The sequence below is a fragment of the Vicugna pacos genome, chromosome 1 (assembly GCF_048564905.1).
Source record: "Vicugna pacos chromosome 1, VicPac4, whole genome shotgun sequence".
Classification (NCBI taxonomy): Eukaryota; Metazoa; Chordata; class Mammalia; order Artiodactyla; family Camelidae; genus Vicugna; species Vicugna pacos.
Genome location: NC_132987.1, coordinates 119,204,478 through 119,217,014, shown reverse-complemented (window position 1 = coordinate 119,217,014; position 12,537 = coordinate 119,204,478). Strand labels below are relative to the sequence as shown.

The following is a 12,537-nucleotide window of genomic DNA, read 5'->3' as shown; positions in this document are numbered from 1 at the left end:
TAAGCTACAAGGATATATTGTATGGCACAGGGAAATAGCCAAAATTTTATGATAACTATAAATGGAGTATAACCTTTAAAAAATGTGAGAACCATGATGTTGTACACCTGAAACTTATATAATATTGTAAATCAATTATAACTCAATTTTTTTTTAATTTCAGGTAGCTAGTTTTACTAGTTTCTTTTGTGGTTTGTGAGCTTTATTTCTTGACACACACCATGCTTTTAAGATTTGTTTTTAACATTTACATTTTTTATTAAAGTATAGTTGATTTACAGTATTTCAGGTTGTACAGCAAAGTGATTCAGTTATACATATTTATGTATATTCTTTTTCAGATTCTTTTCTAGTTGAGGTTATTACAAGATATTGAATATAGTTCCCTGGGCTATACAGTAGGTCTTTGTTGTTTATCTATTTTACATGTAGTAACATTGACATTTTTAATTCATCTAACATTTATTCAAGTATAAAAAATGAAATAACGATTCACTTTTGTTTTGATTTCCAGACGGATGTATAGCCCGTTGCCGCTCAGTCTCATTTCTTGAATGTCTGCTTCTCTCCACCTTATCTTATGCTAGGTTTACACATGGATTTGTTTCTGTTTCTGAACTCTTTATCTCATTACATTGCTTTATCTATTCAAGCACTGATATCCAGCTCTGTTAATGACTGTAGCTTTATATCTCAGTATCTGATAGAGGTAGTCCCTTCTCATCATTTTTTCAAGTTCCTTTGTGTTCTCATTTATTTTTCATATTCATAATTATATAAATTTAGGATCATTCTGTCAAATTCCTAAAAAATTACTCCTGACATCTTTACTAGGAGTATTTTGATTATGTAGATTAAATTAGGGAGAATTTACATCTTTATCCCCTTGGTCCTTCTTATTTATATAAGAACACAATATGTATTTCCACTCACATAAATCTTTTTTTATTTCTTTCAGTTGTTTCAGAGTTTTCTTTGTATTATTTGAATTAATCTGTATCAGATATTTTTAATTTTTTAGCTGATAAGTGGGAGTTCTTCATCTATTTTCTAAGTCATTTTAATTAATATATAGAAAAGATTGATTTTTATATCTAATAGCCTATAGTTTTATTGAATTCTCTTTATAGTTTTGTGTGGGGCTAAGTTTAAAATCATGTTATGTGCACATAATAAATAATTTGCCTTTTCTTTTCCAATACTTACACCTGTAATTTCTTTCTCATGTCTAATTTCATTGGCTATACCTCCAGAAAAATATTAGTTAACAGAAGTGGTAGTTGGCATTTCTATCTTAACCCTTACAACAATGTAAATTAATGTTTCACTTTTAAGCATGAGGTTATCTTTTAGTTTGAGATAGATATTTCTTTATCATATTGGGAAAGCATTTGTTCAGGGCATTTTGAGTTGGGTCAGCAGTAGCGACAAGTTTGCCAGGAGTAATGGATATGGAGACAGGAATTAAGGAAACAGAGGCACCTTGAACACTAATTTATTTCATCAATGTTTGTTGAACCCTTACTATTTCCCAGGGACTCTTCTGGGCACAGGGGATGCGGCAGTAGACAGAACAGTCAACAGTACCACCACCACGAAGCATACAGCTCAGTGGGGTATTCAGGCAACTAAATAAGTAAAATACATATATTAGATTGATGCTATGTGCTAAGAGGAAAAAGAAAGTGGGAAAGAGACTAGGAAGTGTTGAGAATGGGTGAGAAAAGAGGGAAAACTTGTAAGTCGCACTGCTGTTTCCCATGAAGCAGGACTGGTGCAGAATAATACAGTTTCCCACCCACACAATAGTTGGGGCTGGGAAACGGTCATAACCAAAACTAAATGGTCCCTGTGAAGTATTATAACTTTGCTACAGAATATTTACCTTTAAGAATTAGGGTTTTCTGTAACATACAATCCAAAACCTTTCCTTACTCATGTTCAACTTTGTACTGGAAAGAAGGCACAGGTGAGCCATGTGAATCTTTTGTTTTATGCCCCAAATTTTGAGAGGCCCTGCTCTGTTGGGGCACCTTCAAATCTTGTTTCAGCAGGACTGTTTGATAATTACAACCAAAAATTTTTCAATCAGTTGCCAGCAGCTGATTCACTTTGATAGAGAAAAAGCCTTACAGGGTGTGAAGTATAAAGCAATCCATATGCAAATAAATGTACACAGATTAATACTGGTTCGCATTTTTGTTCTTCTTCTTCTTACATAAATGTTTATTTGTGAGCTTTTAACATTTTCCTTTTGTAATATCATTCTAGGTTTTTTGAAATATATTATTTTCTTAAAAAGAGACCAAAGCATGTCCATAAACACTACCCTGGAAACCTCATAAATACTACAGTGTGAAGAACCCTCCGCTCAGAACATTAAGTTGATCTTCATACATCTTAGGGACATTTGGTAACGAACGGCAGGTATGTGTTAGTTCCTTGTAAGCTGTATTTGCACATGTTTATTTTTGGTCTGCCCTGTTATAAGAGCAAATTTGAAGGCAATTACACAATGTTGTAATATTCAGAATTATTCAGATATATATATATTGATCTTGAACATTCTTATTTCCCATTCTATAATTAAGTGAATAATTATAATAAAAATTATAATATAGTTAATGATAAAAAATTATAATAAAAATAATTAACTGAATGTGATATACACATTTATTGTACGTATAATTGGCCATCCCTTTTCCCCATGGTGCGTGCATTCCAGAAAGGATGCATCATCGACAGGATCATGTCTTTCCATTAGTGTTTTCAGCTGTGGGTCGTACTCCTCAGTCCGACGGAACAGCAAGGAAACTGCTATGAGCCCTAAAATGATAGGAACATAATGCAATCATGCCTCAAGTGCAATAAAATGGGTACAGTTATACTGTAAACACTGACTGTTCAAAATATAGATGCTGCCAAAAAAATCTGAACTCCACACTGTCATAAATTTGATATATCAAAAAGTAGTATGCAAAGTATATAGCAAGCACTAATTACTAACTTCATTTTCAAATCCTTGAAGACAGAGTTTGCCTTCTTCCCAACCCCAGTACCTGGAAGACACTAAATAAATGCTCCTTAATTGAACATTTTAAATGAATTAATTAGTCAATTAAGAAGAACATTAGGTGGTTGGCTAAAAACCTAGATTTTTCAATAATACACCACAAAATCAGAAATCCATATGTGTGGAGATTGCCTACATTTTTTACTGATAACAATGTGGTGTAGCCTATTTTTATTACTACAAAGACACTCTAAAATCATTTAATCAACTTAAAAGTGTAGTTATAGGCCTGATATTAGTCATCAATCAATTTTTAACAGACCAATGAAAAAGCCACTGTTTAACAGACTGAATATTCCAGAGAGCTGCTTGATGCTTTCAAGGTACATCTCATTCTGACTAATAATAGCCAGTTGTCAAGCAGGAAAGATTACAAGCAATTTTGCTACCAAGGCTTCTTCTCACTGAGACTTTTATTTTATTTTATTTTATTTTATTTTATTGAGTTATAGTCAGTTTACAATGTTGTGTCAACTTCCCGTGTAGAGCACAATTTTTCAGTTATACCTGAACAAACAACATTCATTGTCACATTCTTTTTTACCATGAGCTACTACAAAATCTTGCATATATTTCCCTGTGCTATACAATATAATCTTGTTTATCTACTCTATATATACCTGTCAGTATCTACAAATTTCAAACTCAGTCTGTCCCTTTCCACCCCCCTCCCCTCTGGCAACCACAAGTTTGTATTCTATGTCTGTGAGTCTGTTTCTGTTTTGTATCTATGTTCATTTGTCTTCTTCTTTTCTTCTTCTTTTTTTTTTTTTTTTTTAGATTCCACATATGAGCGATTTCATATTGTGTTTTTCTTTCTCTTTCTGGCTTATGTCACTTAAAATGACATCCTCCAGGGACATCCATGTTGCTGCAAATGGCGTTATGCTGTCGTTTTTATGGCTGAATAGTATTCCATTGCATAAATATACCACATCTTTATCCAGTCACCTGTCAATGGATATTTAGGCTGTTTCCATGTCTTGGCTGTTGTAAATAGTGCTGCTTTGAACACTGGGGTGCAGGTGTCTTTTTGAGGTAGGGTTCCTTCTGGATATATGCCCAGGAGCGGAATTACTGGGTCATATGGTAAGTCTATTCCTAGTCACTGAGACATTTTTAATTGTGATATTTCAAACATTTTAAAAGAACTACAGTTACTGTCTCCTTGCTATAGAGACTCTGCAAAATAGAGACCCACAGGGGACAGTGCAGCCCTTAACAGAGGCCGTGACTCTTGCCAATCCACAGAGAGGGGGCAATGAAGCCTTTAAATGCCCCTCTCTTACAGCTAACCCTAGACAGCCTTCCGTCTGGGTGCATTTTCATCTGGTACAGCTGTTTTAGGAGAGATGTTGTTTATAGACATTAAGGTTTATGTGGCTCCAATGGATTTCCATTAGAATTTTTCTCCCTTTTTCTGTGTTACATCAATGTTTGTTAAAGTGAGAGACCAGGATGGCTAGTTTTCTACTGTATCAGCCATGGGGCAGTCAAAGCTCATTTTGATGACCATGTGATTCTGATGGAGGGTTTTTTAATTATAGGGGGGTAGGACCACATCCTCCTACCTCAACATTCTAATCTAGGAGTGGAGAGATACCTCCCCACCCTGACCTCTTTACCTTTGTCATCTCACTGTTCCTACCAAGTCTGACAAATGAAGGAATAAGTGGTTATTTTCACATATTCTAGGATTTTGAAACAATGAAAAGCCAAATAGCAAGTAATTCCCATAGGCTTCCCATAAGTCTTGACACAATTTAACACTGCGAGGTTGCAGTGATAAACAAATTGGATCAAATTAGGTCTGTTTGGGGTCAAGCAGTATGTGTAATGAAAGGAAGGTTAAAGGCAGACAGACCTGGATCCAGAGCCTGGTTCTTCCCAGTCACTGGCTTCGTGATCTCGGACGAGTTACTTCATCATTCTGAGCCTTCGTTTGCATCCATAAAGTAGAGTTAATGATACCTATTTCACTGAGCTGTTGTCACGATTAATTAAGCAGTGTATGTAAGCTCCTACCTCCGAGCTCGGCGTACAGTAGGTGATGGCGGTGGCGTGGCCATCATTCGGGCATTTACAGATACTGCTTGTGGGGCAGCACTCTGCTGGGCCTGAAGTCGCAACAGGAACAAGGCCCAGTCTCTGTCTGCAGGGAGTCTTCAGTCAGATGGGATTGGTCAAGGTGTTGTCCCCGGGAAAACAGTAGGGGGCAAATAGACTGACTCCTGGCTGCACCTCCCACACGAAGATGCCAGCAGTGCCCTTGATGGTCCTGGCGTTTGCCCCAGAATTCCTCTTGCAAGAGGAGAAACCAGTATTTGTTGATTGCTTACTATGTGACAGGCACCGTGATTTCAACACTGTCTTACTTCCCCCTTTTAACAGCCCTAAAAAATCGCTGCTGTTATTCACATTTTACAGATGGCCAAGGTCATTTAACTAAGTAAGTGACAGGCCAAGGTTCAAACCCACGTCAGTCTGCCTTCAAATGTCTGTCACCTTCCGCTCTGTCACACTCCCACTCTTGCAGCTGTCAGACAACGTGGGACTGTCACACGGAGAGCACTGTTGAAGTAAGCCTTTGTCCTACAAGGCCAGCACGAGAAGGCGTGTTCTAGGCTGGGGAAGGAGGAGGGGGTTTTGACGGGGCTTCAGCAGGAGGGGTCAGCTGAAGGGTAGCTTGTGTCAGGAACAGCTGGTCAAAGACAAATTCTTACAGATTAGCAACCACTTTGGGGCAACCTGGATTCCTCAAGGTGGGTGGGGAGGAAATCAGGGGCTGAGGTCATGAGCAAGAGGGTGAGGAGGACCAGCTCCCAGGGACGAGGACAGGCGAGGCTGCGAGGGCTAAGCAGAATGTTTTTGGTCCCTCGGGGTCTCTTACACCAATATCTGGGTTTCTTCTTAACCCAGATGCAAAGCTTCAAAATTGAGGATTTTGCCATGGCAGAATGTGTCTGGAAGGATGGATTCTGTGCTGTAGGATTGTGTGGTGTTACCACCAATGTGTTGTTTGCAGTCATGATGCTTAATGAGAAAAGTCCTGACCCTGAAGCTGGAAAACATGGACAGTCACTTCCCCTGCCCGAGCCTGTTCCCTTTCTGCGCTTAGTATGAGATGGTGTGAACGTGGTTGGTAGAAACGCACTAGTTAAATATTAAGTACAGTGCTAATATCACTAATATTGCATGGGCTAAGATTCCTGTAGTAGGGAGATTATGAACTGCCTGATGTATTTCATCAGAAGAGGAGAAAGCTTGAGGGTCGATCAGATGCAGAAAGAGGTAGAAACTGATTACAGGGAAAAACCTCTCAGCAGAGGGACTGGTATTTGACCCCTCTTAGGAAGGATCTGATGCCAGCTAATTTCTCTCTTACTTTCTTGATAAATTAGGAGAATTCAAAGTGCTGAGTGAAAAGATAACCCTTTTAAAGACCCCTGGGAGATGGATTACTTTGTTTCAATTGTGGTTGAGGTCGACTCATATAAAAGGGATTCTGGTGGCAGCATTACAGAGAAACGCGGAGCCATCTGGTGTGTAACTAAACCAGGGTATATTACTTATTTACGGAGAGTATATATTTGAAGTCCTTCTGTGCTTGATTTCCTATTCTCTGCATTGTAAATTCTCACTTTGGACAACTAAGAGGGCGTATCAGCAGTGTCAGGAGTCGGTGTGCACTGGAATCCACTATTTGTAAATTATCAAGGATCAGGACTGGTGACAAGCTCTCTTGTAGCCGTCTTGAGCTATCGTGGAGCTGCACTCAGTGTTCTTCAGAGATAACTTTTGTATGAAACTTTTGGATTGTTAGAGAGTCTGTATTTAACTGTGGGCTGTCACCTCTCCCAGAGTCCTTAGACTGTGAGGACAACACAGTGTAGTATTGCAGACCCCCTGCAAGTGTGGGAGAGTTTGTGCAAAACACATGAGAGACATTACCATCTAGCCTTGTCTGTGCACAGATTATTTAGCTCCATCAACTTTGATACCACCGCCTATGCCCTATACCAAGAATTTAAAGTGGACATGAAACACCATAATTTTTTTCCACTGAATTTTAAGCGAGGTGCTAGGAGCAAAAAGTTGAAGAGTTATTTTAGCTACATAGAACCTAGAAGCATCTGTGGAAGTTGCTTTGGGGATGAATTCACTAAACTAAAATATTCCTGATCTGTAAATGAAGAACTACTATGTTTAAATTACTGTAAGTGTACTTAATTATAATCAAATTCACCCTAAATAAAAGCAGTGCGACTCCACGTGCATCTTAATGCAGTTAGTTTTTAGAAATTAGGATCACAGCATCAAACTTCATTTTCATTTTTGGCTTTTAAACACATTTCTTTGAAGGCTACCTTAACTCTACTATTGTTTTGTTCCCAAAAAAGATTTTGATTTTTCACATTGAACAGTTAAATTTTTCATAATTAAACAGACTGACTTTTGAATTTCCCAAATCCATTATTTATAAAAGTTTGGGTTTTGTATGGATGAAAATCTGGTCAGGTCTTTATTAAATAAACGTAAATTTTCCATGCGGTGGATTTCCTTCGAAAGGTTCCAAGCCCAGATGATCTTCCCAGGGAGGCTGGCATATTCTGAATTGCTGCTTCTGTCGTCACATGGGACATAATCAGGGAGGTCATATTCATGTCAGAAGAGTTTAAATGAAGGTTAGAAAGGAAAGCAAATTTCCTGAATTAAAGTATAAAGAACTTTATAATGATGGATCGAGTTTACAACCCACTATTAACTAAGAGTTTAATTTCAGAACAAACATCAGCTCTAGAAAACTAGTAAATTAATTATATTCTACTCTATTTGTTTAATCTCCGAAGTATGTGATTTCATCATTAGTAAATAAAAATGTGTGCATCTCCACAAATATGTTTGAATTTCCTTAAATGCTGCATTTCACAGCAGCCCTCCAAACTTAGCAAATACTGTCATTGTCTTCAGTTCTGATCAAGGCAGAAAATCCCAACCAACAGCCAGCCTTAGAGAATGAGACTGTAATTCACTCACTTATAAATCGTAGTCACTGGTGTTATCCAGTGTGAACTTTATATTTCCTGTGAATGTAATCGCACCAAAGTTCAGTCTCAGGAGTCATATTTTATGCAGAAAAAAATATAAAAACCAAATTGAAAATTTTTCCAGAAAATACTTCAGAATAATGTGTTGTCTTGCATTCCTGATTATGCATTTCTAAATATAATAAAGCATAGGTTCATTTGACTGTCAATAGCTGTAAATCTAAAAATACATTTCTTCTATTAGGTTGTTTACTATGTCATTGGCTGATCTACCAGAAACAAATCTAGACAGACATTTCCCCAGTGTGGCCTTAGAAAACGGCAGGAGGTCTGCACAGTCCAGGAGGAACAGCCCCAGTTTTCAAAGAAACAGTAACGCTTCGGATAAGAGTGTTGATTATAGCAGGTCTCAGTGTTCCTGCAGAAGTTTAAGTTCTCAGTACGATTATTCAGAAGACTTTCTCTCTGAATATTCAGAAACAGCTGTTACTAAAAATTATTTAGAGAAGCTTGTAGTAAAAGAAAAAAAGGAGGAGAAGAAAAACTATAATGTGTCTAAAATCTCCCAGCCTACAGGTAAGAAGCAAAATTTCCCAACCAAGACCAAATTTCTGGTTATAATCACATTGTTATTTAAAGCACTAGTATTTGCAGTGGTCCATATTCAGTTTTACTGTTTTCCTAGATTGAAAATGTGTGTTATAAGTGAATGTTTATGGAAGGAATGAGGAAATAGAGAAATTAAGGATAATTACAAAAGAATGGAAAGCTAGGCTCAGAATGTAGCGCCTAGCCCCCGGCACGACTTCCCGTCCTGCAGCCTACTAGCGAGGTTGGTTCCGTTTTCAGGTACCGCAGTACCTGGATTTCACTGGGGTTTTGCCCTTCCTCTCAGCTGAAGGATCAAGGTTTGCATCGCCAATGAAATGTAAATATCTGTCTCAACAGCCCAGGAAGATGGTCTTCAAGTCCGGTGAGGCATATTGGCAAAGACAGTCTTTAGAAAGAGAGTTGGTTCAAAAGGCTGTTAATAATGTCATTTCCTTGTGGATTTTAAAAGTGCCAACACCATCAGCTCCTAATGGTCCAAACTGGGATGGGCTGTGTGATCTCCTCAATCTGCTCGCTCCCTGACCTCCTGCCCGGACTGTGATTCCTCACACGTGGGCAATCCTAGGCTTGTAAATAACCCCTGTGTAGAGATAGCTGGAACTCTTTTCCCACTATGACCATCAGAACTGCCCTTAGTCTCCAGGTGGGAAATAAGAGCCTCCTCTCTGCGGGGCACATCTACTGTCAGGTTTACCCAGAGCCTGTCTCCCACCCCCAGCCTGCGATGACCAGCTGTGCCTGGGACCCCCTGTGCTACTGCTGGACCACCTGGACTCTCCAGTTCCCCTTCTTCCTAGTTACAGAGCAAGGACTCCTAATCTAAGACCCATGTCTGGGGACCCCAGGAAATCCTTTGCATTTTTTGTCTCTGTTTGCATTTGTGAACTTTTCTAGGGAGAAGGACCCATAGTTTCCATCCAAATTCTCAAAAAGTTAACAGACCTTAATCTCCAGAGGTGGAAGTCCCACGGAAGAGTCTGTTAGAAGTCTGTCTGGCCGTTTGTAGAGATTATCACAACAGGACATACATCGTGCACAGTTAGATTCCACAGTTTGAATCCCTTATCTGCATTTGAAATTTACAAAGCTCTGAAAACCAAACGTCTTTCATATCTTTGGCACCAACTGATTTGGCAAAAAACCTAATTTGAACTGACGTGAAACTGATCTTTATTTATTTCACTTAGCATGAAATATAGTCATATATTTCACCACAGAAATCACCTCTGATGAAAGTACGCTGTCGCCAACCCTGCTGGGAGTACTATGGAAACACTATAGGTGCACCACAAAAACTAAACCCCCCAAAATTCAGGAACGCTCTGGCCCAGGGATTCATGACAAGGGCTCATCCAACAATGTATTACATCTTCTACTGAGTCTAGACTCTCGGCTGTGATTTATAATAGAAATAAATACAGGTTTTAGTGTCAGAGAAGACCTTACTTTCCATTGGTTTTATGTCACTTTGTGGTTGGTTATGTAACCTTGGACAAATGACTTATCATCTCTAGCTGTAAAATGGACTACTACTGACCCTACAGAACTGTATGAAATGAGACAGCTAAATACAAATACCAGGCCTAAAGCACGGGTATTCATTAAATGCTAGGTCCTTCCCCTTCCAGCTGGCGTGTGTCCGTGTGTATGTGAGTGGGGGTGGGGGGGCATTACACATACGTGTGTATTTACGAACCTACATATCTATAGACAGATCACTAGTAACTGGGTTATCTGCTCACACAGGCCAGCAGGAAATCTCAGCCGAAAAAAAGCACAACGGGAATGCTGCCTTTTTTAATTCTCAAATCAATATGGTTATGCAGAGAAGAGATGCTATGACTCACCGCGTACTCTCAGCAAGACTTCATAAGATTAAAGAACTGAGAAACGAATTAGCTGATCTACACCGCAATCTGGAAGCCACAGCCATAGAAAACCAGTTTCTGAAACAACTTCAGTTTAGGCACTTGAAAGCGATAGGAAAATACGAGAATTCACAAAATAATCTACCTCAAATTATGGTTAAACATCAGAATGAAGTAAAAAATTTAAGGCAGCTACTTAGGAAATCCCAGGGAAAGGAGAGAACTGTGTCTAGGAAACTTAGAGAAACAGACAGCGAGCTGTTGAAGACGAAAGATGCCTTGCAGGCCCTGCAGAAGCTTTCTGAAGACAAAAACCTTGCAGAGAGGGACGAACTTACTCAAAGATTGTCTGTTCTTACGACAAAAATGGAGGCAAATGACAAAAAAATACAGGTCTGTATTTCAGAGGCCTAGAAATGTTCAGTTTCCAAAATTAATATGAAGGGGGGCACATTCATCACACTTGCCCCCGCGGGGTGAAGCGTGACCAGGTGCTTTACCGGGCACAGCACCCAGATGGTGGTGTCTGATGGGGGGTGCAGCGAGGGCGGGGAGGAGAGGCAGAAACAGCTCCTTTTGTGGCTGGGCTCACTGTCTGGACGTGACCATTCTCCAGCAGTCCAGCTGCTGGTGTCAGGGGTGTTTGTTCACATGCTGAAGGGGTTTTGCTGGGTTGGGCTGTGTTGTGTGAAACCTCTCAGAAAGCAACCGCTACTTCAAACTGCTTAGTAAAAGGCTCTTCCCTAAAACCCTAAACCGCATCTCCTCAGCCCCTCTCCTGGTGCCCCTCACCAGCTTGCCCAGCCATTACCACAGAGGCACTTCTGGTGTTTTAGAAACAGGAATTTTTCCCAAATAATATCCCTGGGAACAAATAGGGAAAAGGAATTTAAATCATTGAAGAAACGAATAGATTGATATTCCTCAGCCGTGCCCGGCTGTCAAAAGCTTGGGGATTACGTTATGAAGGGTGATTTGGGAGAAACGCGTCGATTATATTGAGAATTCTGCCTGTTTTACACTGGGTATTTTTTGGTCTCTATGGACATGAACATAAATGGAATCAATTTCCTGTTTAATTCCTTAATGGTGAGAGACAAGTATTTTCTATGATCTTGAAGTAGTAAGAAGATATTAAGTTCACTTTAACCCCTTTTTTATCTCAGTTATTTCTTCCTGGGTAAAAATCGTCCTCTGTTCTCACATAAAATGGACATGTGAGCTACAGAAAGTAAAGAGCAACCTCGTTTTTCAGTCATGTAACTACTAGACCAAAGTTCCGTTTGGCCTTTCAGGTAAATTGGATGCATCTTAACATCTTCCGTCATGGAACAGGAAGTGTGTTTCTCTCTCATCCACAGATTTTGACACACACATGTTTAAGTAATTCCTGTTTTTATGCTGTACACCAAAGCCAAAAAGAATTCAAGAACTAATTCGCTATTTTCCTGGCAGAAGCACTTGGTTATATGGGAACTTTCATTTGGTTGTAGGGCATTTGGTGGAGGGAAAACATTTGTGGGCCAAAACACATAGGCATTTTTTAAAATGCTAATATTTCAGGAAGTGGGATTTTTTAGCAATTACTTCACCCTATTAGCTGACCATATTTCCCACTTTCCTTTAATGAGAAAGTATTAATGTTAGAATGGGGGAGACCACACTTTGTGGAAAAAAGGGAAAGAAAAGCCCTTTTAGCCAAGCTGCTGTCAAAATCCAGATCAAACAATTCTCCAGTAAGACAGGTCTCACCCCAGAGAGAAGGTGGCTATGCAGCAGTGAGCCCTGTGTGTTTGGAGACGGTCGCTGTGCTAAATCAGTCCTTTCACTGTCTTCTACTCCATCTAAGTGGTGTGGCTCTGAGTCCCGATCACAACCTCCGGTCTCAGTTCCGGAGAATAGCAGTCCCGGACGGTCTGCGCTGACACTGGTCAGC

The 12,537-nt window shown here is 39.5% G+C and overlaps 1 protein-coding gene across 7 annotated transcripts in view; it reads left to right on the top strand.

The window, feature by feature from the left end:
* The window catches only part of LCA5L (lebercilin LCA5 like), a 29,790-nt gene that overhangs the window by 5,223 nt on the left and 12,030 nt on the right, over positions 1 to 12,537 (top strand). For 3 of the 7 annotated variants that reach the window (XR_012076541.1, XM_072969343.1, XM_072969355.1), the window contains exons 1-3: positions 6,475 to 6,615; positions 8,366 to 8,697; positions 10,480 to 10,994. Coding sequence is in view for 6 of the 7 variants with exons in the window: in XM_072969343.1 (XP_072825444.1) it covers positions 6,527 to 6,615; positions 8,366 to 8,697; positions 10,480 to 10,994 (936 nt within the window). In the remaining variant the exon portion in view is untranslated. Of the gene's footprint in view, positions 1 to 2,271; positions 2,428 to 6,474; positions 6,616 to 8,365; positions 8,698 to 10,479; positions 10,995 to 12,537 lie in introns of those variants that run through there. The other 4 variants (XM_072969346.1, XM_072969349.1, XM_072969350.1 and 1 more) reach the window with 2 other exon arrangements.